Raw genomic sequence first — 27,892 nt, 5'->3', positions numbered from 1 at the left:
CACAGTGGGGTCTGTTGCCGGAGCCCCTGCATCCTGGGTGCTTGCGGTTCCCTTTGCTCCTATATCGGGGTGAGGCCAGAGGACCCACTGAGCTGGCTTTGACTCATTCAAGACCCCCGCAGAGGTACATCCGTGTCCCCTCTTTACATTCACTTCCATTGGAACACTGAAAGTTCCCTTCGGCTGAGTCAGACCCTGGGTCCATCTCGCCCCATACTGTCCACACTGACTGGCAGCAGTGGCTCTCCAGTGTTCCAGGCAGGATTCCTTCCTCGCCCTGCCTGGAGGTGCTGCCAGGGATCAAACCAGGGACCTTCTGCTGGCAAAGCAAGTGTTTACCACTGAGCTACGGCCTTTTATGCTGCTGCAACATTTCTCAGGGGGGAAATGCAGCTATCATTTTTCAGGAGAAACGCAACATCTCTCAGAACATAAGCAAAAGCGGGTGGGAGTGTTTTACTCTCTTGGCCCTCTTTGCGGGTGATTTCCATTATATGGGGTGTCAAAACTGGATATTGTTTTCCAGGGACTCACACCATGTGCTCAGTTACATTAGCTGCTGAGTATGCTTTATTAATCTTCCTCAAAGTTTCATCACCAGGTCTCCAGCGATGAAACAATATTTACCATTCTGTGTGCAAGATTAGGCCTGGAGAGCGTTAACTAATTCGAATAAGCAATTCAGATGATTTACTTAAAAAATTAAGAACTTGCAGCGCATTCCATGTCAGAGTTACTGTTGCAAAAGGGGCGGTGAGTGTGGCGGGGGAGATGTTGCACACAGTTTAGAGCAGCAAAACCGGGATCATTTCCAGGCCAATGTTTTCTGTTCGGCTCACTCATTAATTTCCCTTTCTCTTGTATCCCCTCAGGAGATGAAGGCAGCAACGGTATATGGTGAAAGGCACATGGGTTGGGATGCTTTTGAAATGCACATGCATTCCTCCATACGCAGGTGGTTCCCTGCAGTTGGTTCCCTCCTTCCCTCCATTTTAACCAGCTCCGAAATTATTCCAGCGGGTGGCTGCTTCCTCCCTTGAGGGGATCGCGGGGGGAGTCTGCCGCGATCCGTGCTGGTCTGTGCGCTGCCTCCCAGCAAAACTAGCATGGGCTTCCTGGTGGGCTGCGTAGGTTGGCGCAGGCACCCGGCCGGCGTGCAAATTGGTTTCGGACGCCAGGGGCCCATTCAACACCGCCGGAGACAATGCGCCTGCAGTCCCGTCAGGACACTTTGCCGTCCGATGCTTCCTCAGCCCTGAGAGAAGGCGGCGGAAACGAGGCAACCCTGAGAGATGGCCACGTTCTTCATCAGGCTGCTGTTATCGCTGCTTCGCGCAAATTGCCCTGCTCCTGACCGGTTACCTTTCTGCATTACAGGCAGGGCGGCTGATGAGAGCAGTTGGCTCCCCGCGCCCGCACACGCACACAGCCCTCCTCCCGCACCCCCGCGTCGTGCTCTGTGGAGGGGACTTCTAAAACCTCCTTTATGAAAAGGGGTTTTGTCGCACCGCAGCCGAGTGCTGGAGCTCCAGAACGGAGAGTTCAGAAGCGTTGAAACTGCTGCTGAATATCACGGACGGTCTCCAGGCTGCTGAAATCGCGCTCGCATAGCTTAAATGACCCCGCGCTGCGCCCAAATTCCAAATTACTATTAAAGCAGCTACTGACAGGGGGCATTTGTTCCGGGGGGGGGGGGGGCTCGGATGAAACAACTGAAGTTTGAATGCAGGAACTGAATGGTAGATTTGTGGAACTGCTAGTTCAGTGTAATTTATGCACCATAAAGGTGTCTGTTTTTAAGCAGGGGCTGGAGCCTTATTTGCGTTGTTGAGGACGGTGCTTCTTCTAGGCCTTGTGGGAAAACGCATGGCACTCATATGCATGCAGGTTGAATTAACACTGCCTCAGGCAATTTATTCTTTGAGGAAGGATGCAGAAAAACTGATCTTCCTCTACCTGTCACTTTGGCAGACATGGAAGATCTCCAGTCCAGCAAAGACAGAACCATCCCTTTCTAGGTCCTGATGGAGAGTGAACAGAGATGGCCATTTCCCAAGAGGTAACTACCCCAGTGGGTGCGTTGCACCACATTCAGTCAAGTAGTGAGGTGAACTGCACCATCTGCTTCTCCAGATCTCTGATCCAGAGCTCGTGTTGTACGCTAATGTTTTCCTCACTGCTTGGCAGGACAGACTGCCCTCTTGACAAGTGGTATTTCAAATACACATTATGGTAAATGGCCAGTATGTTCCACCTATGAGTATTACTCTTAATCAGTTGCATCTTTCTATTGTATAAAAACTTGTATTGGTCTGTGACCATAATAACAATTCATTCAAACTGGCTCAAACATACCTGTACACTACACTCAGCATCTAAGGTCCACCTCTGGGTGCCTCCTCGAAGGAAGGCTCAGAAGAGAGCATCAAGAGGGAGCCATATTGGTGGTGGCCCCCCAATTATGGAGTTATCTCCCTGATGAGGCCCACCTGGCACCAACATTATTATCTTTTTGGCACCAGGTCAAGACTTTTCTCTTTTCCCAGGCATTTGGCGGCATGTAATCTCAGCCTTTACTTTGCCTTTGCCAGGGGAGTCATAGACCCTCTTTTGGGAAAAGACTGAGCCAAAGTGGGAATTGAGCACTTCTGCCTTTTCTTTGTCATCTGTTATCATGTTTTCATCCTTTCTTGATCTCCCCTTGTCCCCTTTACACTCTGCCAACCCCCTTATTAAAATGTTATGGCCCCAAACAGAACCTGAGAACTCCCTGTGTGGCATTGCAACTGCTGGGGACAGAAGCACAACTATCTCTGCTGTCTGGGCTAGCATGCACCTGTAAATCCATATTAGGATAGCATCAGGCCCATTTGCAGAAGCATCACACTGTAGGCTCCTGTATCCTGTGCCATCCAGGATTATCCTTAAAGCTCTTTGTAGCACTGCTGCCTCCTGTCTAACAGCTGCTTGGACCTCTGCTTGTTTTACTACTGTTCTTATTCTTTAAAAAATCACTCTTGAGGCAGATACTGAAGCCACCCATTCTGAACTGCTGCCTGGATCAAAGGCCACATGTGAATATTTTGGCCTAAGCTCAGAGATATGCTGCTCACCTGCCCCCTGGGAATCTTTCATTTTGAAAAAGCTAGCATACACTAAATAAGGGTGGGGGGGAGGAGAGAGAGAGATTGAGATCCTTTCTGCAGCCTGGCATTTCACCATCTAGCTGATCAAACACAGTGTGTCGATGTCGGGGGGAGGGGGCTTTTATACCTGCCATATTAATCTGGTTCCTGTTTACATAAAAATGCTGGTGCTGTTTTCTCTGTTTACCAGAGCCAATTCCTCCCACCTCAAGGACACAGGACAATGATCAATGGTGATCCTTGTCCAAGAATAAACCAGTATTTCATACCAGTTAATCTCCTTAGCTCACATTGCAATGATTAATCTGCCCTGCATTTGTTTTAACACGAAAACTTATCAGTTTCATTAAGAGCCGAATCTCTCTAATCAAAAAGCTCATCCTTTGATTTCTCCAAAGGAGATGGGAGGTCAGCTTAATTAGGCTTATCTCCCCCATTATCCCCTTCATGGATCACTGCCTTGTTGTGGCGAAGGGGCTTGCATAACTCAGTGAAGCCATAAGCTATGCCGTGCAGGGCCACCCAAGACGGACAGGTCATGGCAGAGAGTTCTGACAAAATGTGGTCCACTGGAGAAGGAAATGGCAACCCACTCCAGTATTCTTGCCAAGAAAACCCCATGGAACGTATCACAAGGCTAAAAGATATGACGCCGGAAGATGAGCCCCTCAGGTCGGAAGGTGTCCAATATGCTACTGGGGAAGAGCAGAGGGTATTTCCAAGTAGCGCCAGAAAGAGTGAAGCGGCTGGGCCAAACCCGAAAGGACACTCAGCTGTGGATGTGTCTGGTGGTGAAAAGAAAATCCGATGCTGTAAAGAACAATATTGTTTAGGAACCTGGAATGTCAGATCAATGAATCAAGGTAAGCTGGAGGTGGTCAAGCATGAGATGGCAAGATTGAACATCGACACCTTGGGAATCAGCGAACTAAAATGGACAGGCATGGGCGAATTTACTTCAGGTGACCATCATATCTACTACTGTGGGCAAGAATCCCTTAGAAGAAATGGAGTAGCACTCATAGTCAACAAAAGGGTGGGAAAAGCAGTACTGGGGTACAATCTCAAAAATGATAGAATGATCTCAGTACGAATCCAAGGCAAATCATTCAACATCACAGTAATTCAAGTCTATGCCCCAACCACTGATGCCGAAGAAGCTGAGGTTGATCGGTTCTATGAAGACCTACAACACCTTATAGAACGAACACCAAAAAAAGATGTCCTCTTCATCATAGGGGATTGGAATGCTAAAGTAGGAAGTCAAGAAATCACCGGGATAACAGGCAGGCATAGTCTTGGTGTACAAAACGAAGCAGGACAAAAGCTAATAGAGTTTTGCCAAGAGAACATGCTGATCATAGCAAACACTCTTTTCCAACAGCACAAGAGGCGACTCTACACATGGACATCACCAGATGGTCAATATTGAAATCAGATTGATTATGTCCTTTTCAGCCAAAGATGGAGAAGCTCCATACAGTCAGTAAAAACAAGACCTGGAGCTGACTGTGGCTCAAATCATGAGCTGCTTCTTGCAAAATTTCAGCTTAAATTGAAGAACGTCGGGAAAACCACTAAACCGTTCAGGTATGACCTCAATCATATCCCTTATGAATATACAGTGGAGGTGAGGAATAGATTTCAGGGATTAGACCTGATAGACAGAGTGCCTGAGGAACTATGGACGGAGGTCCATAACATTGTTCAGGAGGCAGCAACTCAATCCATCCCAAAGAAAAAGAAATGCAAGAAAGCCAAGTGGCTGTCTGATGAGGCTTTACAAGTAGCTCACGAAAGAAGGGAAGCGAAAAGCAAGGGAGAAAGGGGAAGATATATCCAACTGAATGCAGAGTTCCAGAGAATAGCAAGGAGAGGCAAGAAGGCCTTCTTAAATGAACAGTGCAAAGAAATCGAGGAAAACAACAGAATGGGAAAGACTAGAGATCTCTTCAAGAAAATCGGAGATCTCAAGGGAACGTTTTGTGCAAAGACGGGCATGATAAAGGACAAAGAAGGCAGGGACCTAACAGAAGCAGATGAGATTAAGAAGAGGTGGCAAGAATACACAGAAGAACTATACAGGAAAGATCTGAATGTCCCTGATAGCCATGATAGTGCGGTCACTGAACTTGAGCCGGACATCCTAGAGAGTGAAGTCAAGTGGGCCTTAGGAAGCATTAGTAACAACAAAGCTAGCGGAGATGACAGTCTTCCAGCTGAGCTATTTAAAATCCTAAAAGATGATGCTGTTAAAGTGCTGCATTCAATATGCCAACAAATCTGGAACATTCAACAGTGGCCACAAGACTGGAAAAGGTCAGTTTACATTCCAATTCCAAAGAAGGGCAACGCCAAAGAGTGTTCAAACTACCGCACCATTGCGCTCATTTCACATGCCAGCAAGGTGATGCTCAAAATCCTACAAGCTAGGCTTCAGCAGTATGCGAACCAAGAACTACCGGAAGTACAAGCTGGGTTTCGAAGAGGCAGAGGAACTAGAGATCAAATCGCCAACATTCGCTGCATCATGGAGAAAGCAAGAGAATTCCAGAAAAACGTCTATTTCTGCTTCATTGACTACGCTAAAGCCTTTGATTGTGTGGATCACAACAAACGGTGGCAAATTCTGAAAGTGATGGGAGTACCAGACCACCTTACCTGTCTCCTGAGAAACCTGTACGAGGGTCAAGAAGCAACAGTAAGAACCAGACATGGAACAACTGATTGGTTCAAAATTGGGAAAGGAGTACGACAAGGCTGCATATTGTCACCCTGCTTATTTAACTTATATGCAGAGTACATCATGAGAAATGCCGGGTTGGATGAATCAGAGGTCGGAATTAAGATTGCTGGGAGAATTATCAACAACCTCCGATATGCAGACGATACCACCCTAATGGCAGAAAGCGAAGAGGATCTCAAGAGCCTCTTGTTGAGGGTGAAAGAGGAGAGTGCAAAAGCTGGTTTGAAACTCAACATTAAAAAACTAAGATCATGGCATCTGGCCCTATCACTTCCTGGCATATAGAAGGGGAAGAAATGGAAGCAGTGACAGATTTTACTTTCTTGGGCTCCAAGATCACCGCAGACGGTGACTGTAGCCATGAAATTAAAAGACGCTTGCTCCTTGGGAGGAAAGCTATGGCCAACCTAGACAGCATAGTAAGAAGCAGAGACATCACCTTGCTGACAAAGGTCCGTCTAATCAAAGCTATGGTTTTCCCAGTAGTAATGTATGGCTGTGAGAGCTGGACTATAAGGAAGGCTGAGCGCCGAAGAATTGATGCTTTCGAACTGTGGTGCTGGAGAAGACTCTTACGACTCCCCTGGACTGCAAGGAGGTCAAATCAGTCCATCCTAAAGGAAATCAACCCTGAGTGCTCATTGGAAGGACAGATACTGAAGCTGAAGCTCCAATATTTTGGCCACCTAATGCGAAGAGAAAACTCCCTGGAAAAGACCCTGATGCTGGGAAAGACTGAAGGCAAAAGGAGAAGGGGACGGCAGAGGATGAGATGGCTAGATAGCATCACCGATGCAATGAATATGAACTTGAGCATGCTCCGGGAGAGAGCGCAGGACAGGAAGGCCTGGCGTGCTATGGTCCATGGGGTCACGAAGAGTCGGACACGACTGAACAACAACCCCCATGTGGCTTGCAGTAGGATCAACAGAATAATCAATCTCCTTTTTATTTTTGAAAACTAGCATGTTTGTGGGTGCAAAAAGAGTTGGAACTCTCCGGCAAGGGATGCACGTCAAGCAACGTAGAAACCCCTCAAAGCAGACCCAAAGATTATAACAGGGCTTGAAATTTAAGGTTCACTCAAACACCTGTTTCTCAGTAGTCAATGCAACAGTGTGACCAGGCCTAATATCATTGGCCTCTAAGGGATCCAAAACAGCGGCGCTCTGAGTTCTATCTTGCAATTTCATGCTTGGATTTATTTATTTTTTAGTGGACCATGTTGGCTTCAAATGGAGCGGGGCAGGGAAGGGTATAAAGGTGTAGGCAATACCTTTCATTGCAGCAACTTGGCTTGGCCTAGGAGTATACAGGCGTTAAGAGATTCAGAACTCTTTCTCAAGCATAAGAAAAACTGTGTGCATGCGTGTGTGTGCACTAGCAAATGGAAAAAATTAGATTGCTGATATAATGGGCCACTTACAAAGCTGTTGTATTATTGGAGGTAATGAACTATTTACAAAATATTGGTTACTTGGAGGCTGATAATATTTGGATTTTAAACAATGTTCAGCATTTGCAAATAAGATATTTCTAGAGAATATGTCAGCATTCCAGACCTTGAGCTAAGCTATTGAGCTTTTCTACACAAGGCTGTTAATCTGCTGTATCTACTTTCAGTTTCATCACAGAATTGAGATCTGAGCACTACACAAGGAGTGTTTCCTTTCCTCCTTTTCTGCTACATAACCTATAGGTGGCACTGTGGTATGGTGGAATAGCACAAATACACAAGAGGAAATTGTGTTTTCTTTTACTTCCACAATTAAATGCCACACTTTCCCTGCTCTGAAAACACTCACCGAAAGTGCTGGTTAGACACAGAAGCAAAACTGGAGGGTCATGACATCATCTAAAAAAACAGTAACCACCCATGAGTAAGGAATGGTGAGTGCATGACAAATGCCTTGTGTAGAAAAGCCCATTGTCTGTTTTGATTTGGAAGTTAGAGCAGCCTTCCCCAACCTGGTGCCCTCTGGATGTTTTGGACATCAACATGCTTCCATTCCAGTCAGCATGCAAATTGATGATGGAAGTTGTAGTCTAAAACATCTGGAGGGCACCAGGTTGGGGAAAGCTGAGTGAGGGCACATGTTTAGACAGAAAAAAGTCCTACATCTTCCAGCATTCCCCAGGCAGCATTTTCTGTCTAAACATGCATAGGATTGCACCATTAGAGACTCAAATGCTTCCTCTGAAGAGGAGAACAGAGATATCTAAAAGGAATTGCTCTCGGAAGGAAATACTCTGGCCAAGACACACCCATTCTGGTCATGATGCAACTTGAGAGTTTTAAACCTTTTTCTCCTGCCTTTCTGTTACAGGCATACATTTTGAGGAGAAGACTGACTCTTCCCAGCCGTACCCATTCCAGTCTGATGAACTTACCAACACCACACTTCTCAGAGCAAACATGGAGTCCAGATACACCACCATGGAGAGTCTGGTACAGTCGACAGAAGGTGACTTGGATTACCTGATGGCTAAGACAACCTCATCTCAAAGGGATGCTGTTTTCCCAGAGCCGACCACTCCCCCTTATACCAACATGAGACAAATCCCAGCTTCAAAGAAGAAGCCACCCATTTTAAAGCAGGGGGTGGCAGCCAGGAAACACCAGAAACTCAAACCGCCCACCACCATGGTGGCCCAGGCCAGCTTGCCAAACTCCCAGTCATTTGTCTCTACGGACAACCTGCACATGCTGGAGGAGGGAGACCTGGTGGCTCTGGCGCATGAAGAGGAACCCACAGGACCTGAACAGATCTCATGGGGGAGCAAGAAAGGAAGCCATGGGGTGACCAGCCCTTCTCTGCTTCAGATCTCGCCCTTCACCACAGAGCCTGTGGTCCAGCAGGCTTCCTCTCAATGGCCAGAAGCGAAGGAGCCACTCAGGACTGTGACTCCGGATGAAAAGGAGGCCCAGATCCTGGTCAGCAACAAGACCCAGAGCCCTGAGGATGAGACAGAGAGGAGCTCGTTCTACCAAGAGGGCCAAGAAAAAACCACATCCACCATAATCACGACCACGGTGATCACCACCGAGCAAACTCCAAGTAAGGCATCTCTAGCCCACATGAATACATTTAGGCCTTTGTACACCACAGTCAACAAGCCAAAGTGGATCTGGCAGCAGGTGTTGAAGGGGCTGCAGTAGGCCCCTGAGAGGACCCCCACACACACACTCATCCCATCTGCTGCCAAACTCCTCGGCCTTCTGTTGCTCTTCGTTGGCCATCTGCATCAGATCTGCCCCAGGGCGATGCTGCAGAGAGCTGCCCTGCCAAATGGTGAATGCATTTGTTGGCTCAGTGGCCGTGGGTAGCCCCCTTCATCCCTGGGAGCGGGAGGAAGGGAGGGCAAAGGGAGGTGGGCAGCCACAAGAAGAGAGAAGACCTCCCTGTGCTGCATGCATTGGGGAAGGCTGCTGTCAACATGCCTGCGGAAGAACCCTGCAGGGCAACTGCAGCTGAATGATATTGTGCGGGTTTCCAGCCACCAGGCACTGGCTATGTAATTATAAGGTTTAGAATCATAGAATTTGGGTCGGAAGGGGCCTACAAGACCATCGAGCCCAACCCCATGCTCAGTGCAGGAAGCCTGATTCCCAGGCAGTCTCCCATCCAAGCACTAGCCAGGGCTGACCCTGCTTAGCTTCCGAGATCAGACGAGATCAGGCGCATCCAGCCTGTTTCTACAACACTTGTCCCTGGTGTCTGTCTCTCAAGGGAGGGGCTGTGGCTCAGTGACAGAGCCCCTGGTTTGCATGCAGGAGGTGCCAGATTCAATCCCCAGCCCTGCTGGCTGGGGATGATAGGAGCTGGAGTCCAACACAGCTGCCAGCCACCAGGTTGGGGAAGGAAGGTCTCTGATCACAGGTGGTTCTGCAGATACTATGAGATAAATCCCCACATACGTGTCGCTGCATCAGGCTTCTTGAAGGAAGGGAAGGAGACAACTATGATGCATGCAAGAGAACCGAAGACCAAGAGGGGGGCAGCTGGATCAGAATGGGGGGGCATCAAGGCCAGCGTCCTGCTCCCTTCCCACAGCTGCCATCCAGATGCCCCTGGGAAACCCACCAGCAGGATGGGGTGGAAACAGCCCTCTCCTCTTGCTGTTCTTTGGTGCCTGGTATTTAGTGGCATACTGAACGCAGAGCTTCATCGAGCCATCATGGCCAGTAGCCATCATGGCCAGTAGCCATCATGGCCAGTAGCCACGGTCTCTGGTCTCTCAAGAGCAATTAAACATTTCCCTCCAAGGTCCAGCATGGATCTTTTCCACACTCTCCTGCTGTAGAGGCCTGTGTGTCTGGGGGAGGGAGAGCTGTTCAAAGCAGGGGTGGGGACCTGAGAGCCTCCAGAGGTTGCTGGACTACAACTCCCATCCCCTCTGACCATTGGCCATGCTGACTGGGGCTGATGGGAGGTGGGATCCCATAACCTCTGGATGGACACATCTCCCCCTCCCCAGCCCTGCTTAAAAGCGTGCCATGCCAACAGGCTCCACGGCATGGACAGGCCTCTGTCGATGCCGGCATTAATGCTGGTGCTCATAGAGGGCATGCTCCCACAGTGCTTGGCACATCCCCAGCAATGGAGGGGTTCCTCAGGGCCCATCCAATCTCATGGCCAAGGCAGAGCATGTTCCACACAGCTGGGACACATTGTGGCTGCCATAACACAGGTAAAGCGTTCACCATATTGGTCAGCCTTCCCCATACTCCAGATTGCTCAGACTGCAAATCCCATCTGCCCCAGTCAGAATGCTGATGGGACTTGTAGTCTGACACATCTGGAGGACACCAGGTTGGGGAAGGCTGAAACAGCTCAACATTGGGGCAGGGAAAAGCCCACAGCTCAACCTTTTCATGCAGTGGTCTGCACGGAAAGATTTCACTCGGGCTGTGCCCAGTAAATGGATTCCCTCAGAGGGGAAGTGATGTCTGGTTGCAGCTGAGACTGGAATGGCCTGGTCTGTAGGGATCTAATTAGGGAGCCCAGTGGATGATTAACACAGAGTTTCCCTCCAGTTCTCTGCGGTGTGAATTTCTACGAGCCGGAGGGATACATTGACTCAACGGATTATCCGCCACTGCCTCGGAACCACTTCCTGGAATGCATGTACAACGTGACCGTCTACACGGGATACGGGGTGGAGTTGCAGGTAGGGGGGCCAAAGGGGCTGCCGGCAGCCCGGCAGCCCTGCTCAGGTCACCAGGGTGGGTGCTGGTGCCCACCCGGCCAGGGGGACGTTTTTGCATGTGTACTTCCAGCAGGTTTGTGCCGAGTTTGAGCTAGATGTCTCCAGGGCACGGCCCTTGAATCTTCATTCCTGCATGAGCTCTGAACAATGCAAAGCAATAATGGTTCAGGAGAGTTCCTCTGACCATGTACAGAGTGCCTTCCCCACAACAACACCAGTTCCCTACACATCAGGGCATAGTGCTAGGGCTTCCCGTCTGAAGACATGGACTTCCAGGTGGCTTTGAATCCCTGGCATTTTGAAATCACACCTTGAATGTGTGCAGTGGGATTCCGAAGCCCAGAGAGGCCTCTGGCAGAGTGTTCTGCTGGGCGTTTGGCTCCGGCGTCACCTTCCCTGACCTGGTTCGCGAAAGGCTGGGGTCTCAGCGGAGCAGAAAATTAGCCTCTCCCTCCTTCCCTCTGAGCGCCAGAGATTCAGTTTGCTGATGCTTCTCCAGACAAACTGAGCATACTGGAAGCGGGCCTGGGCTTCCCAGGCCAAACTTCGCCCTGCCGCACGCAAGCAGCACAGGGGCGGGCATGCCCCTGCCCCGATCAGGCCTCTGTCAGGAGAGGGCCAGGAACTGCCGAGGGGCTCAGCCCATAACCCCCAACATTTTGCAGAGGGAAATAGGGCCCTGCTTGTGACACCCCAGTTCCTGCACATGAGCACAGGGATCCGCGGTGCCATTGCGCCCGGCGGAAGGCCTGTGATGCATGCTGCATGGCAGACTCATTCGTTCTGCAGTTGCTTCTCTTCCACTGACTTGAAAACCAGGCGACTGTTTGGCTGTTAGTTGTTTAGCCAAAAGAAAGGTAAGAAACACATGAAACGGCCTTCCCCAGCCTGGTACCCTCCGGATGGGTTGGGTCACAACTCCCATCATCCCCAGCCCGCATGTAACCCAACCCATCTGGAGGGCATCAGGCTGGGAAAGGCTGCCCTAAATTCCTCTACAGTGTGTCATATCAAACTCCACTGCTGCGGTGCGTGAGCTGCAGGGCTGGCTGAGGCATTTGGCTGCCTGAGGCAAAGGACAGCATGGCGCCCCCCCATTCCGTGCTCAAAAGCTGGCTGGACTGGCGGCTGGATCTTTCTTTGACACTGGCGAGGGGATGGCCTGCATCCCCACACCTGAAGGCTGCTGGCTAGCTTAGCAGGGGCAAGACAGGTGGCAGGAGCTGCAGCCCGCCCCTCCGACACCATCCTGCCACCCCCCAGCATCTACCACCTGAAGCAACCACCTCTCTCTGCTGCTGGAAGGGCTGGTCCTGGTGGGCTGGCAGCTGAGCCCTGCAGCAGTGCCTCAGAATCACAGAATCACAGAATAGTGGGGTTGGGAGGGGCCTACAAGACCATCACGTCCAACCCCTTGCTCAGTGCAGGAATCCAAGTCAGAGCATCGCCGACAGCTGGCCTTGAATGCCTCCAGTCTTGAACGCCTCCAGTGTGGGAGAGCCCACCGCCTCCCTAGGTCATTAGTTCCATTGTCATATTGCTCTGACAGTCAGGAAGTTTTTCCCGATGTTCAGCTGGAAACTGGCTTCCTGTAACTTGAGGCCATGATTCCGTGTCCTGCACTCTGGGACGATTGAGAAGTAATCCTGGCCTTGCTCTCTGGAACAACCTTTCAAGTACTTGAAGAGCATTATCCTATCTCCCCTCAGTCTTCTCTTCTCAAAGCTAAACATGCCCAGTTCTCCCAGTCTCTCCTCATAGGGCTTTGTTTCCAGTCCCCTGATCATCTTTGTTGCCCTCCTCTGAGCCCTCTCCAGTTTGTCTGCATCCTTCTTCAAGTGTGGTGCCCAGAACTGGACACAGGACTCCAGATGAGGCCTAACCAGTGCTGAGCAGAGGGGAACTAGTACTTCCCGGGATTTGGAAGCTACGCGTCTATGAATGCAGCCCAAATGCAGCCTTGGCGTCCCTGTGCTGGCATTGACCTCCCTGTGCACTGGAGATAAGGTGCATCCATTCCCCCACCCCGAAGGCAGAGATGGGGAGGAGGGGCACGCAGAAGGGCAGCAGCACCCCCTGCGGCCGGCAGGCGAAAGCAACCGCGTGGAGCAAGGCTCCACCCAAAGGCCAAACGTAGCAATGGCGTGTCTCACCTGGATCGTCCCTGGTAAATAGCGTCTCCGCAGGGCAGGGAAGGCAGAGTTCCTCGGCGCCGTCGCACAGGCTGCATCTCGAGATGAGGCAGGGACATGGCCGCAAAACCACGCTGTGCACAGCCAGGCATTCTGCATCTGGCGCAGGGAGCTGCGAGACGCCTGTGGCCCATGTGTGGGGAGGAGGAGGAGGGGGAGGGATTCCCAGCTGAAAAAGATAGAATCCAGTCCTGCCTCTTCTGCTAGGTTCTGAAAAAGTGTCCGCTTCCCATCTGGCCCCCAGCAAAGGCAGAGACGGCACTGGTATGCCTCTGAGAACCGGCTGGCCACGGACTCCTCTGCAAGGAGCGTGCAGGGTGCGCTCCCTCCCCGCACTCGGCTGGGGCAAGGGGCCCCAAAGGCAGCAGCAGGGAGGTCTTGCAAGGGACGTTCCAAGGAGAGGCTCACAGCGGAGGCGGCAGCGGCTGGTCGCGTCGCAGCGGCAGCATCTGCCGAGGTCTCGTGGCAAAGGATTCCCCTGCGACGCAGGGGTCACCCTTATCATATCCCTCCAGCTTAAGGGATAAAAATGAAACAGGATGCCGCTAAGCAGACCCCAGCAAAGGCTGGCAAGATAAATGTGCGTTCACGAGGCAGGCAGCTGGGGGCGGGGTGTCAATTCCATGAACGCCCCCTCCCTCTCCCAAACAGCCCCCAACAAGCTGCCTGTGGCAGAAGCAAATGCTCAGGACAGAAGGAGAAATTAGAAAATGCAATGTGGCGTTCTCTGGGTTGTTTTACAAAGCTGCGTGCTTCGAGAAAGCAACGACGGGCAACCCCTGCCGGGTCCGCGAGGACACCCACGGGGGTGCACTGGACCAAGCGTCCTTCCGGCTGACAGAGGACATCCTGGCGGGGGCGCCCGTTTCCTCCAGTCAGCCACCGCTGGACCTTTACGCGCTCGGGGCGCAGCTGAGCAGTGGGGCTCGCTCGCTCGTTTACGTAGTTATCACAGTTCGATGTCTCCCAACAGCCGAAGCTCTCTGGGCGGCCCACAGAACAAGGCTTAAAGCCACACGATACCACAGCGTCATGACACCCGCTATAAGACCTTAAAGAGCTGCACCAGCGGCTGCCAGAAGGGCCCTCCGCGGCTTGGCTGCAAACCCCGGGCAGTCGCGCAAGTCGCGCTGGGGCGATGCGTCCGTCCCGCGGCCGCGGTGCTGAGAGCAGCTCCGGCTCCGGCTGGTCCCTGCGGCGCTGGCCGTGGTGCTAAAACTGCTCCCGGCCCGTCCGCCTGCCTCACGCGGCGCCTCCCTGCCCCAGAGCGGACCACGGAATCGAAGCCGGAGCAGAGGAGGCCTCTGGGTTGGCCGTCGCCGGCACTCGGGAGCTGCTTCGGTCATCGAGTCGTATTCAGTGCGCAATTTCTTAGGGAAGAGGCAACGGGGCTCGAGCACGTTTGATCGTTGCATTCCTGCGCAAGGGAAATTCCCCACCCGCACTCCAGATCAGAGCTGTCGACTTGGGTTGCTGAGGAGGTGAGGGAAATGCAGTCTGCACGTGCGCATAGACCGTTTTCTTCAGGATGATTTGACACTTTCCAGAGCTGCCCTGTGGTGCTGAGAACAGATTGCTTCCAGTTGCTGTCTAAAAACAAGACAGTCCCTGCCCACATAAACATGCATGTAGCAAAAGAAAAAAGTGATGGGGAGGGAAGAGGAAAAAAGCAAGTGGACTTCCAGCAGGGCTGGTGGCATGGCCCGGTTTCTTCCTGCCTCATCTCCCCTTTTGACCTTGCTGGGTAGAATCCCTTTAAAAGAAGAAGAAGAAAGAATGGACAGAGATGTCTAGAAGGGAGGGGCACAATGGGGAAGGGCCTTGGCTCAGGGCCACAGCCCCTGCTTTGCACAGAAGGTCCCAGGTTCACCCCCCAGATTCCCGGACATCTCCAGGTGTATCTGGGAAAGACTCCGACCCAGAGCCTTGGAGCACCACCGCTCAGCACCGCAGATGGTGCTGAGCTACGGCCTGACTGGGTATAAGGCAGCTTCCTGTGAAGATGCTCTCCAGGGCGCGAGCTCAGCGCACTGGCCAGCGGGGAGAGCAGTGCTGCCCTCTGCTGGGAAAACAGGACCGCGACACAAACACCTGCAAGGATAAATGGATGCAAGCCACCTTGCAGGCTTCGATTAGAGTTGTGTTCCGCCAGTGCTGGCACTTCAGGGTGCTTCCAGACAGTGGGCTCTTAGTGCTGTCAATCATGTGAGTGTAAGAAGGCCCATGCGAAATCCCCATTTAAAGTCATCCAAGTTGGTGGCCATCCCTACACCCTGTGGTAGCAAATGCCATAGTTTAACTGTGCACTGCGTGAAGGACTTTCTTTTATCCGTCCTGAATCTCCCACCCATCAGCTTCATGGGAGGACCCCACTGAGTTCTAGTATGGTGGGAGAGGGAGAAAAATGTCTCCCTTTCCACTTTCTCCACACCAGGCATAATTTTGTACACCTCATGCATCTTGGCTCCAGTGCCATGCACATACGTGCACATGGACACAAAAGGGCTAGTGCTCAGCCTTCTATCCACCCCCCGATCCATCCCCCATCCAGATAGGCAAGCCAGGGCAGGTGGTTCTTCAGTGTGTTCCTGGGGAGGGGGGAGCGGTGGTGAGGAGGAACCTTGGGCAGTGATTGTTGCCATGAAAAGTGTGTTCCAAGTATCCAGGTGTGTCCCTCTTTTCCTCTGTGAAGTGCTGGAGGATCTGACACATTGCCAAACCATATTGCCATCATTCTGCAGGAGTAACATGGCACAAAACCATTTTGCTCTCAATTCTAAACCAAACCATTCCATTTTTTAAAAATGTTTCATAGCTCCCTCCTTCTTTTTCTGCCCTCACACCTTCCAGGACAGGAGGCTTTAAAAGGATACCCAGATGGAGCAACCCACATTTCAGGCAGGATACTGGGTTGCTAAACAAATGGCCCAGCTTTGACAACACCTTTCAAATTGGCTGGGAAAGCTGTCAGTTTGCGGCCTGCTCCTCGGCAGAAGGATGGCTTTGGGCTAACTTGCCTTTTCTTTGCAGCCGCTCTGCAGCCCTGAGCCTTGAATTTGCTGCAGGCTGACGAGACAGCTCCATCTCTTAGCGCTGCTTTGTCATGTCCCATCATGCAGGAGTGTGTATGAGAGAGAAAGGGAGAAGGAGAGGGAGAGGGGGAGGGAGTGCTCTAGGCTATACTTCTGTAAGGCACAAGGAGTTAAAACTGCAGACCAGCAAATCAGACTATGCAAGCCAGAAATCCAGGCACTTCTTCAGCAAAATGCCCTCTGTTCTAGCTCCCCCTAGTTAACAGGGGCAATCTCAGTATTCTGGAACATGTTCCTGCTAAAGCTCTCTCGGTCTGTGCTCTGTTCCTATTTTATCCCTTCGGGGATGGCTTGCTCAAATGTTGTCCGCGTTAGTTCCTGGAGTCACCCTTGTTCAGGGCTCTGCTCCTTCCCTGGTGTCCCTAGAACAGCGTGCCACAACTTGGTGCCCTCAAGTTGCATTAGGCTACAACTTCCATCATCCCCAGCCAGCACACTGGAGGGCAACCAGATCAGGATGCAGGTGAGGTGGGATGCACCTTGTCTCTAATGTGCAAGCCTGAAGATTCAGGTTCCTAACGCAATGGTTTTTTGGTGAGGACTTCTTTGGTCACATCCCTAATGGGTTTCCCCCCTTCCCTGGCACACAGGTGAAAAGCGTGAACGTGTCTGAGGGGGAAGTGCTCTCCATCCGCGGAGTGGACAAGGACCGCTTGGTGATCTTGGCCAATCAGACGCTCTTGGTGGAAGGCCAAGTGATCCGGAGCCCGACCAACACCATCTCCATTTTCTTCCGCGCCTTCCAGGATGACGTGATTGGGACATTCCAGCTCCATTATCAAGGTGCGGCTGAAGCACAGGCAGGGCACAATTAGGACAGGAACTGAGGGTAATGCTGCCAATATACAAATCTGCAGCGCGACCGTGCTTGGAATACCACGTCCAGTTCTGGTCACCACACTGAAGGAAAGATATTGTAGAGCTGGAAAAAGTGCAGAGCAGGGCAGCTAAAGTGGTCAGAGGGCTGGAGCAACTCCCCTAGGAGGAAAGGTTGCAGCATCTGCAATTGTTTAGCTTGGAAAAAAGGTGAGTGAGGGGAGACAGAATAGAGGTGTACAAAGTTATGCCTGGCGTGGAGAATGTGGAAAGGGAGAGATTTTTCTCTCTTATACTGCTAGAACCCAGTGGGGCCCTCCCTTGAAGCTGATGGGTGGGAGATTCAGGGCAGAGAAAAGGAAGCCCTTCTTCACACAGCACAGAGTTAAACTATGGAATTGCCACCACGAGACATAGCAATGGCCACCAATTTGGATGGCTTTAATAGAGGGTAAGCAAATTCCTGGAGAAGGCTATCAATGGCTACTAGTCCTACAGGCTCCATGCTACCTCCAGTATCAGAGGCACTATGCCTATGTACACCAGTTGCTGGGGAACATGGGCAGGAGGGTGCTGTTGCCCTGCTTGTGGGCTTCCTGTTGACAGCTGGCTGGCCACTGTGTGAACAGAATGCTGGACTTGATGGACCCTGGGTCTGATCCAGCAGGGCTCTGCTTAGGTTCTTATGGAATGGCTCCTTTGTCCCTGGGTGGCCATCAAAGGCAGGGGGACATGGTCCTGAACCATGAAGCTGCTGGATATTTGGATGTCAAAAAAAGGGGGGGCTTCAGATTTGAATACACTGGCAGAAGGTGGACAGAGCCTCCTTGTAGAGCTTGCCATGCTCCCATGACTCCCCTCCAGCATCCGGCACCCGAGGCAGCCACCTCCCTGGGCCTACCAATCGGTACACTGTTTCAAATAAGTAAACAGGTTGTGCTGGTTTTGCAGCCAAGAAGGTGAAGCAAGCTAAAAGGGAGTGGCAGCAGGGGCGTCATGGTAAATGTGGCAGTGCAGGCACTTGTCATGACAGGTCCCCTTTTCACCCACACGAAATGCAGGCCGCTGTGTTGAACTAGAGCTACGTTTGTGTGAGTGTGTGGCAAGCGTCTCTGTGCAGCAGTGCTAGCTGTTTGCATTTCCACCAGGAGGAGGTGGAGATGAAAGCTAAGGGGTCTTCTTTGCCCATTCCAGACCAGGCCAGTCAAAATCCTTTGTGCTGCAGCAGGGAGAGCCCACCTCGATACATCGCTGCTGAGGAAATCCATTTGCCTGCCAGCTACGATGAAGGTTGCTGCTAAGCTCAGAGAGAACAGAGAACTCTGAGGAGCGGGCCAGATGATGTCATTGCCCCCTGCTAATCGACATGCCCTGGTGCTTTGACCCTGAGAGCCTGTCTCCACCACATCACTGAGAGGCAGGAACCGCTGGTGACAAGACATCAAGGGTGCTTCCCTCTTTGGGTTTTCCAGTCCCCTGCCACCCTGGAGAACCACTATGGTGCCTGCATGACCCATGACAGCTAAGCCAGCTGTTGTGGCTGAAGTCCCTGGGGTTCTTCCTTCATCTGGACAAGAGCTAGTTTTCTAGCTCAGGGCAACACAAGTTGTGACTGCACAAACAAAGCCCCAAAGTGAAGGAGGTGAAATGGGGTGCTCAGAGAGGGAGGCTCTCTTTCGAGACAAATTAATTGACCCGCCTGGCACCTCATAGGTGTGTGTGTGTGCGTGCATGTGTGTGGCCACTTTCCCTCGCATATGGCGCATTTGCTCAGGCGAGCTGAGCCTCCTTTATGGGCCTTTTGTGCCCAAGTAGAGAGGAGTTCTTTGCAAGGGCTTCAGCACAGGAAGCCTTCCTGGCATATTTCCCGGGTCTGTAATTTCACCTCCAGCCACTTGCCTTTTATTTCCCTTCCCAGCAAGAAGTGCGTAGGTGTGCTCTGTAGATAAAGATAAAGAGGCCGTGGTGGTGTTTGCTTTTAGGTGGTGTTTGCTTTTAGAGACAGGAGGGAGAAGTCCAGAGGCCAAGTGCAAACCTGAAGCAGCTTAAAAACCAATCATAATAAAAGATGCCCCAATGACCATTTATGGAGGCCAGGTGGAAATGCCCCTTCCCTCCCAGGCAGCAGGGAAAGTGTCTGTGTGGGCCTGCAAGAAGGGGGCTCTGTGGGCGACTTTCCCCAAAGGGGTATGAAATGTATCACGTTTCCAAGGAGAATTGGGCTGCCCTGCAGAATCCACATGAAACTGCTGGTCCACACTCATCTCAGCACTGGTCTAGACCATTGTTGACACGGACTGGCAGCAGCAGCTCTCCAGGGTTTCAGGCAGGAGTTTCTCCTGCCCTACCAGGAGATGTTATATAACATAAGAGCATAAGAACATCAGAAGAGCCCTGCTGGATCAGACCAAGGGCCCATCTAGTCCAGCATTCTGTTCCCACAGTGGCTGACCAGCTGTTGGCCGGGGACCCACAAGCAGGGCATGAGCACAGCAGCACCCTCCTGTTGCCAGGGTTCAAACCTGGGGCTTTCTGCCTGCAGAGCAGGTTCTACACCACCCAGCTCCGGACTTTTCCCTGATACTGTAGAGCTGGAAAAGGTGCAGAAAAAAAGCAAAGATGAGGGGCCTGGTGCAGCCTCCCTATCAGGACAAGGCAGCCCCAGTGCAAGCTGTCTTGCCACCTGAAGTGAGAGAACAGGTGCTGCTTCCACCATGCCCCCCTCCCCTCCCCTCCCCACACTGGCACAAGGCTTCAGCAGAAGCACCATGCGGGAAGCAGGCTTCACACTGGCTCTTGATCTCCATGGAGAGACCCAGCCAGGCCCTGTTTTCAGCCATTGGTCTGCTGGTGATGGGGGAGCGCTATCCACAAAGGGGAAACGTATGTGTTCTCTGGGCTCATGCAGCCTGACAGCACCATCAAGGAAGCCAACTGGCAATGATGCACCATTCATATTGTGCGCAGGCAGCATGGCCACAGAGAAAGAGAGAGCAGCTCTGGGAAGCAAAGTGACCCTGCTTGGTATATCAGCGAGGGAGGATCTGGTGGTATACCCACAGCACACGACACGTCTTGCAAAACCCGAAGTCCCAGCTTTGCACCATCCCTGAGTTCCTTTTAGTGCTTAAGGACTTGGAAGAAGCTCCACTCACTTTTCGTTTTTAACCCCAATCTGTGCACCTTCCCCCCCCCCCCCCAGTCTTTATGCTGAGTTGCAGCTTCCCACGGAGACCGGACTTTGGGGAAGTCACTGTCATGGGCCTGCATTCCGGTGGCATGGCCCATTTTCATTGCCACCTGGGCTATGAACTTGAGGGTCCCGAAGTCCTAACCTGCATCAACGCTTCCAAGCCACACTGGAGCACCCCGGAGCCAGTCTGCTCAGGTATACAGAGCTGGGTATGGAGGGGTCTGGGCACCAAATACAGGTGGGTGATTGTCTGATGATCAACCCTTTCTATGATTCTATAAGTGATAGGCTGGAGTGCTGAGCTGAAAACAACAGAATGAAATTTAATAGGGATAAATGCCAAGTTCTGCACCTAGGAAAAAGAAACCAAATGCACAGTTACAAGACAGTTGTAGTGGCTCAACAACACTACAAGCGAGAAGGATCTTGGAATTATGGTAGATCACAAGCTGAATATAAGCCAACAATGTGATGTGGCTGCAAAAAAGGCAAATGCTATTTTGGGCTGCATTAATAGAAGCATAGCTTCCAAATCTCCTGAAGTACTAGTTCCCCTCAACTCAGCACTGGTTAGGCCTCATCTGGAGTACTGTGTCCAGTTCTGGGCACCACACTTTAAGAAGGATGCAGACAAACTGGAGAAGAGGGTTCAGAGGAGGGCAATAAAGATGATCAGGGGACTGGAAACAAAGCTGTATGAGGAGAGACTGAAAGAACTGGGCATGTTAAGCCTTGAGAAGAGAAGACAGAGGGGACATAGGATAGCACTCTTCAAGTCCTTGAAAGGTTGTCCCAGAGAGGAAGGCCAGGATCTCTTCTCGATCATCCCAGAGTGCAGGACACTGAATAATGGGCTCAAGTGACAGGAAGGCAGATTCCGGCTGAGCATCAGGGAAAACTTCCTGACTGTTAGAGCAATACGACAATGGAACCCATTCCCTAGGGAGGCGGTGGGCTCTCCCACACTGGAGGCATTCAAGACGAGGCTGGACAGCCATCTGTCAGGGATGCTTTGACTGAGATTCCTGCACTGAGCAGGGGGTTGGACTCGACGGTCTCGTTGGCCCCTTCCAACCCTACTATTCTATGATTCTATGAACTCACCCTCCTCCCTCTGATCTCCATTTCCAGCACCCTGTGGGGGGACAGTGCTCAACGCCACTATCGGCCGCATCCTGGCACCAACACACTTGCGGAATCAGAGCATGTCTTGCGTGTGGACGATCAGCGCACCAGAAGGCCAGAAACTCCACCTGCACTTTGAGAGGCTGCTGCTGGGAGACAAGCAATGGTGAGGGCCTCTTTCCTGCCATCACTATGCCCACTTTATTTATTTGTTACATTTCTATCCTGCCTGATAGCGAAAGCTCTCTGGGTGATTCACAAAAAGTACAACCCTAAAATGCATGATAAAACATAATATAAAACCTTTAAAAGTTCAAAGGGAAATAAAACCAGATTGAAAACCAGAGTAAAAGCCAGCAGCCGGGAAAGGTGTAAAAATGCAGTACACATTTAAAAACAAAACTGAAGAACTCAGTAGCCCAAGGGGGGCGGCGGGAGTTCTTCACCTGGTGCTGAAAAGACCACAGTGTGAGCACCTGATGAGCCTCTCTGGGAGGGCATTCCAACCATGGTACAACCACCAAAAAGGCCCTCTCCTTAGTAGCCACCCGCCTCTCCTCTTTTGGCAAAGGGAACCAGAGGAGCGCCTCTGAAGACAGTCTTAGGATCTCTGCAGGTATATAGGTGAGGAGAAGATCCTTCAGGTAACCTGGTTCCAAGCTGTGTCAGGCTCTGGAAGTTAATACCAGCACTTTGAATTGGGCTCAGAACCAGACTGGCTGCCAGTGCGGAAGGTGGCTGTGCATGACTAGGATGTTAAATGCCCAATTTTGTGGGGTTTCTAATTACTCTTCTCAGTTTCCATCCCAGCCATTCAGGCCTTAGCAGGTGCCTCTGAGCCCTGACATACATTGGGGACCTTGTTGGCATGTACTGCAGGGTGGGGGCACGCACCTCAAATGTGCCCATTTTCAGCAAGAATCCACTGAGCCGCACTCTGGATTGTCTGCAAAATTCTGCCCCCAAATTCCAGTGGGTGCCTGATTCAGTAGAATGACATGACTGATTTTGCAACAGCAGCAACAAAAACAGCAGCAGCAACGGAAATGCTTCTGTTGAAATAAGAGTTATGGTGGAATGGCTAAAGTGCTTGGCTTGGCTTGGCTTGGCAAAAGGACCCGACAAGCAGGGACTCGAGTCTTCAGACGGCTTGTCCTCCTTGCCTCCCATGAACAGGAGCAAATAAAATGGGATAAACCAGTAAAATAAAAAGATTTGGGCCATACGTTTCTAACTGATGGGATATGTGGTACAGGAATAGCATCCTGTTTCCAACAGGGGACAGCAGCCAGATGCTTCTAGAAAGCTCAAGGCAAACACCCTGTCCCATTGTTCATCTCACAGCAATTGGTACTGTGAAATATGCTGTCTAGAGCAGCCTTCCTCAGCCTGGTGCCCTCCAATGGCTGATAGAGGTTGATAGAGGTTGTAGTTCAATGCACACGGAGGGCATCAGGCTGCGGAAGGCTGCTCCAGAGATTTGGGCAGACCCTCCATCACTAGGGGGACTTAGGAGCAGGTGGAACAGCTGCTGTATTGGACTTGTTGAGGTGGACTAGATCCAGGGGAGATGGATGGAGGAGTGATCTTTCAAGATTGCTGAACACCTGGATCTCCTGGATCCTCGGACCACTGGTTTATCTAGCCCAGGATTTCCTCCCCAGTTGGCAGCATCTCTCCAGGGTACCAGCTGAGGCCCTTCTCCAGATCTTGTACCTGTAATTCTTTTACTGGAGCTTAAACCTGGGGCCTTCTGCATGCAAAGCTGGTGCTCCACCCCTCAGCTATGGCCCCATGGTAGGCGGTAAGATTCCTCTGGGCTGGGAGCTGGATCTGATGCCTCAAGTGGCCCCTCTCAAGTTGGCCGTTCTGTGAAAACACAGAAATGCCTTCTGTAAGAGCCACAGATCATTCCTTTCAACACGTTTCTGTTTTCTTTCAGAAACATTTCCACTATGCTATTTTTTGCCCGGCCTCTAAATCTGGGGGTCCAGATGTTTGAGTCCCCCTTGCCGTGAGAATAAACCAGGGACACCCAAGCACAAATTGGCGGGCCTCCTGAAACATAAGAGGCTGACACACCTTGTAAGCGACTGATGTTTGCATTTAAAGGAGCGTTTAAAAACCCAACCTGGTAACAGACAATAAACCAACTTTATGAGCTGTAGTGAAATCCAAGAGTGAAACACCTGTTTATGGCCGCAGTAAACACGGTGGAGCTGGCGAGGGAGTTTCTGCTTGTACAATCCTTCCAGAATAATGGCTTCATGCTAGAGCTACAGAGCAGAGGCAGGAGGCACAAACAGGGAGGGGAATTTGCCAGGGGGGCCATTAACACAGGGCGTGTGTGTGACTCAGAAGTGCTCAGAAAGAGGTGTTAATCTGAATCCCTTATTCTTAAAAGGGTTGGTTTTTATGGCAGGGGTGGAGGTGACGGCCTGCCGGATGAGAACTGAGCGGACAGAGTTTGCCATTCCAAGAGCCATTCTGCGTGATGCATGGCTGGAGTGGTTGATGGGTGCTCAGGGGCTCCTGCCTCCAAGGAACCCTTTTACCTAGGAAGCTGCTTTATGCTAGTTGGACCGTTGGTCTGTCTTGCCTTGTCTGCCGTGACTGGCAGCCTCTCTCCGGGGCCTGAGGCAGAGAGAGGCCCCTTTCAGAGGCAGGACCAGGGGCAGGGGTCCGCAGCCCAACTCAGCAGAGCCAGTAGTGCAGCGGGGTCACTTGAACCCTGGACGTACAGACCTCAAGTGTCTTGAATAAAGTATGACTGCTATGCAAAGTCTGAGCTCTACTGCTGAGCTGCTAGGGCTCCTCAGGATAAGCTGCTGCCTCTAACATTCTGTGTGCAACTTCCCTGCTGTGCGGGAGCTTTGCGCCGGGAATTGAAACTGGGCCCTTCTGCCCGCACAGCATGAGCTCCTTTCCCTGCCCAGCCAGGCAACTCTGCCCTCCTCTGCATTGACTGCTCTGCTGAGGAACTGCCAGATAACATCTGGCACAGAACTCCTGGGCGTGTTGCCGCAAGCCCTGTGAAAAGAGGGAAGCGCTTGCGAGGCTCCCCTCCAGAGCACGAGGCTGGCCTGGGTCTGCTCTGAGGACAGTTTACCCCTGGAAAGCAGCATGTAAACCGGCCGGGGGGGTCGCAAAAGGGCCTCTCCTGCAGATGTTAACAAGGGGGCGGGTTCACAGCTAGGCCGCTGGTCCCTTCGGAAACTGCGCCCTAAGCCGTGATGCTTGGCCGTGTGTGTGTGTCACAGGGGATCCTGGGGGGGTCCCAGGGGCCCTTTTGCAAGGCTTCATTCACCCACATCCAGGCAAAGGTACCATTCCTCCTCCTGACCCAGTGCCTGGCTCTCCTGGCCCCACAGGATGGTTGTCTACAGCGGAGAGACGAACCTCTCGGTGGCCCTCTACAGCTCCCGCCAGAGCGACAGCGTGCCCTTCGAGGGGGTGATCAGCGAAGGCACCACCTTACGTGTCGACTTCATGGCGGATGACCCAAGCACCCGGCCGACGTTCAACATTCGCTTCGAAGGTGCTTCTCCCCCCCCCCAACACACACTTCCCAAGCTTGCAGGCTCGGCTGGTGGTGGAGGAGGGGAAACAGGGGGGAGCCATTTCGCTTCTGCTGAGCTTGGCAAATTAGGGCAGTTAATCTCGGCATTGATTATTATGACCCTGGCGGGAGTTAGAGTTCTTCCAGCAGTGCCGGACTGCCTGCCTTGGGCATCAGCCACACAGGCTCCAGCACGGGAAGCTGCGGCGATGCCTGGCAGCTGGGAGGAGAAGGGGACTGCAGCAAGGAGGGCCTGGGGTGGCGAGGAGGGGAGGCCAGAGCTGGGGCCTCTGGGAATTGCAAATGGAACCCCCCCAACTGTTGTGTATGGTTCTGGTTGCCCAGTTGAACAATGGTCACCCAGTAAAATGGGCTGGCAAGAGATCTGCGAACAAAGACAAGGAAGTCTTCATGCAATGCATGCACAGAACTCACTGCTGCAAAATGTGGTCGTCGCTACTGGCTTAGGCAGCTTTGAGAAAGGGTAGTGGGGGGGTAATTTTTGAGGTGCGGGCGCTCATCCTGACAGTCCCCCTAGCCACACCCCCAAGGAGACTCCAAAAGTGCAGGCAGCAGCATTGATCCATATCAACAAACCCGTCCTAGCAGTGTTCATCTCCACCAGGAGCAGGACTTTGGTAACACTCATCGCACTTAATTGCCCGTTCAAGACCAAGCCAGCCCAAAATATGTTGCACTACAACTGGGAATAGCATATTGTTGCTGAGAAAATTCATCCCCCACCCCCAGCTACTGCGGGGAGTGCAGCTGAGCTCAAAGGGACCAGGGAGGACTGACTGCGGGGTGGGGATGGCAGATGATGGCAGTGTCCCCGCTGCTAGAAACTGCCCTGGCGCGGTGTTCCTGCAAGCGCTGGCCCCACCCCACCACTGGCGGGGAGCACAACACAGAGACAGCACGCGTTTGCAAGCCTCTCTGTGGCTGCTCGGAAAACGTTAACTAGGCCCCCTGTCAGCCTTGCAACCCGCAGCACCAGGAAACCTCTAACATTCACCAAAGGGCGGCCAGTTACCACGATTGTATCCTTTGATCTATGCCAAGATATCTCGGATCATCAGTGTTTCCTGTGAAAAGCCAGTACAACTGGGCAAGCAATGCCTTTTGCTACTGAAGTGTGATGTTTGGGGTCGTGTCTCCTCTGCCACAGTCCTTTGTCCCTTTTGTTCCGGTAACCTCAGCCTTAATTTCTGGAATGCAGTTTTGCACAAAAGGGTGCTGAGCAGATTGACTTGGGAGATGTGTGGGCGTGTGGGGCCAAGCTGAACAAGGCAGTGTCTTGGGAGGCCAGTGCAGCGTGGTGCGAGGGAGCCGGCGGGGGGGTGGCCGCAGCCGTCTGTCTCTCCTTCAGCCTCAGCTCCTGGCCTGGGAAAGGGGGATGACAGCGACCTCCCTGCAGGCTTGCTGTGCGGGGCTGAGCACAAGCAGCGTGAATCAGTTTGCAGCCTAGAAAAGCCAAATGAGGTTATAAGAAACAAACGGATGAATAAAGACAGCTAAAGAGGCCACTGCATCTTTTTTTTCTTCTCAACAGTGCTTTGGCTGGTGTCTGAGATTACTCTGAAGTCTCCTTCTGTGCAAAGAAATCTCCTTTCTTCCAGATACTTAGCTGCTTTTTACCTAGACTTAAGGCCATCAGAAGAGCCCGGCTGCTGGATCAGACCGAAGGCCTCTCTAGTCCAGCACCATGTTTTGCACAGTGGCCGACCCGTTGCCTCTGGAAAGCCCACAGCTGGGACACGAGGCCCTTCCATGTTTGGGTGGAGAGTGAGGTTCCCTGGGTAGAATAAGCAGCTCTCTGGCCTCTGATGGTTTTGGGTCAGCAGGATAAAATTACAGAGAGTTGTGGCTCTAGCTGTGTTTGCATTTTTTGTGAGGCAAACTGCAAGCAACAATACGGAGATGAATTCTGCTTCTGGGGATCTCTTTTCCCAAATTCTCCTGTTGATCCCCAGGGGGTGCAGCTAGATCCCTCCCATGTTTCACCCAAAGTCACACCCTTGCTGGGATCTGCCTTTCCCAGAACCACCTCAGGGACATCCCCCTGCCCCAGTTTTGTGCATGGACAATCAATGGATCGTTCTACAGATAAATGTGCATATTGGAGCAGCATGATAACAGCACCAAAAATAGAAAGCCAGGCATGGAACTATAACTGAGCCAAGCAGCTGGGCCTCCAGCCAAGGCAGGAAGAGATTTCTCTCTCGCCTGCTGGGGAAGATGAAAAGTGAGTGCCCAGGCTGGCATGTCCCGAGAAGGAGAGCCCTCCTGCCACTGCAAACAGCCACCATACAGGACCTGCAAGCTGCTCTCTGGAGACCCCAGAGGGTACAACATTGGAAGACATCCCAGAGGTGCTCCTCTCTGGAGGTGCACTGCTTTGGTGGCACCCCTGAAACACTGCTGCTTCCCAGGAATTTCCCAGCATGTCCTTCACTCTGAGTGATGGATCCTGCCTGTGGACCAAACACATTTTCTCTCTCTTTCTCTCTCTCTTTCTCCAGCACAGACCTCTGTTTTAATTAGGCTGGAGAGGGACAGATCAGATCACCTCATTCCCAGGGAAGTAAGGTGGATCAGCCCCTCTGGGGAGGTTTAAAGCGGAAGCTCTTCTCTCCATCACCATCTCCACACACTTAAGGGTGTCCCCCCCCCCCCGCATAGGAAGGTCAACCCAACCATTCATCAATCCATTCAATCACCTTGAGAGCTGCAGAGAGCTGCAAGGAGGCAGCACTCAGCAGCTGGCTCCCAGCATCCCAACAACAGAAAGGGCAAAATGTTAGCAAAAGAC

General features: G+C 51.9%; 1 protein-coding gene across 1 annotated transcript in view; it reads left to right on the top strand.

Annotated features, from left to right (window-relative positions):
* SEZ6L (seizure related 6 homolog like) overlaps positions 1-27,892 on the top strand; it is a 105,363-nt gene that overhangs the window by 54,551 nt on the left and 22,920 nt on the right. The window contains exons 2-7 of the mRNA XM_084820293.1: positions 8,220-8,951; positions 10,931-11,064; positions 16,978-17,170; positions 20,406-20,591; positions 21,528-21,687; positions 24,893-25,059. Coding sequence (XP_084676419.1) covers positions 8,220-8,951; positions 10,931-11,064; positions 16,978-17,170; positions 20,406-20,591; positions 21,528-21,687; positions 24,893-25,059 — 1,572 coding nt within the window. The remainder of the gene's footprint in view (positions 1-8,219; positions 8,952-10,930; positions 11,065-16,977; positions 17,171-20,405; positions 20,592-21,527; positions 21,688-24,892; positions 25,060-27,892) is intronic.

This window comes from Heloderma suspectum, chromosome 13 (assembly GCF_057233095.1).
Source record: "Heloderma suspectum isolate Gila_16-S chromosome 13, 16-S_ref, whole genome shotgun sequence".
In the NCBI taxonomy this organism is placed as follows: domain Eukaryota; kingdom Metazoa; phylum Chordata; class Lepidosauria; order Squamata; family Helodermatidae; genus Heloderma; species Heloderma suspectum.
This window is presented reverse-complemented; position numbering and strand designations above follow the sequence as displayed.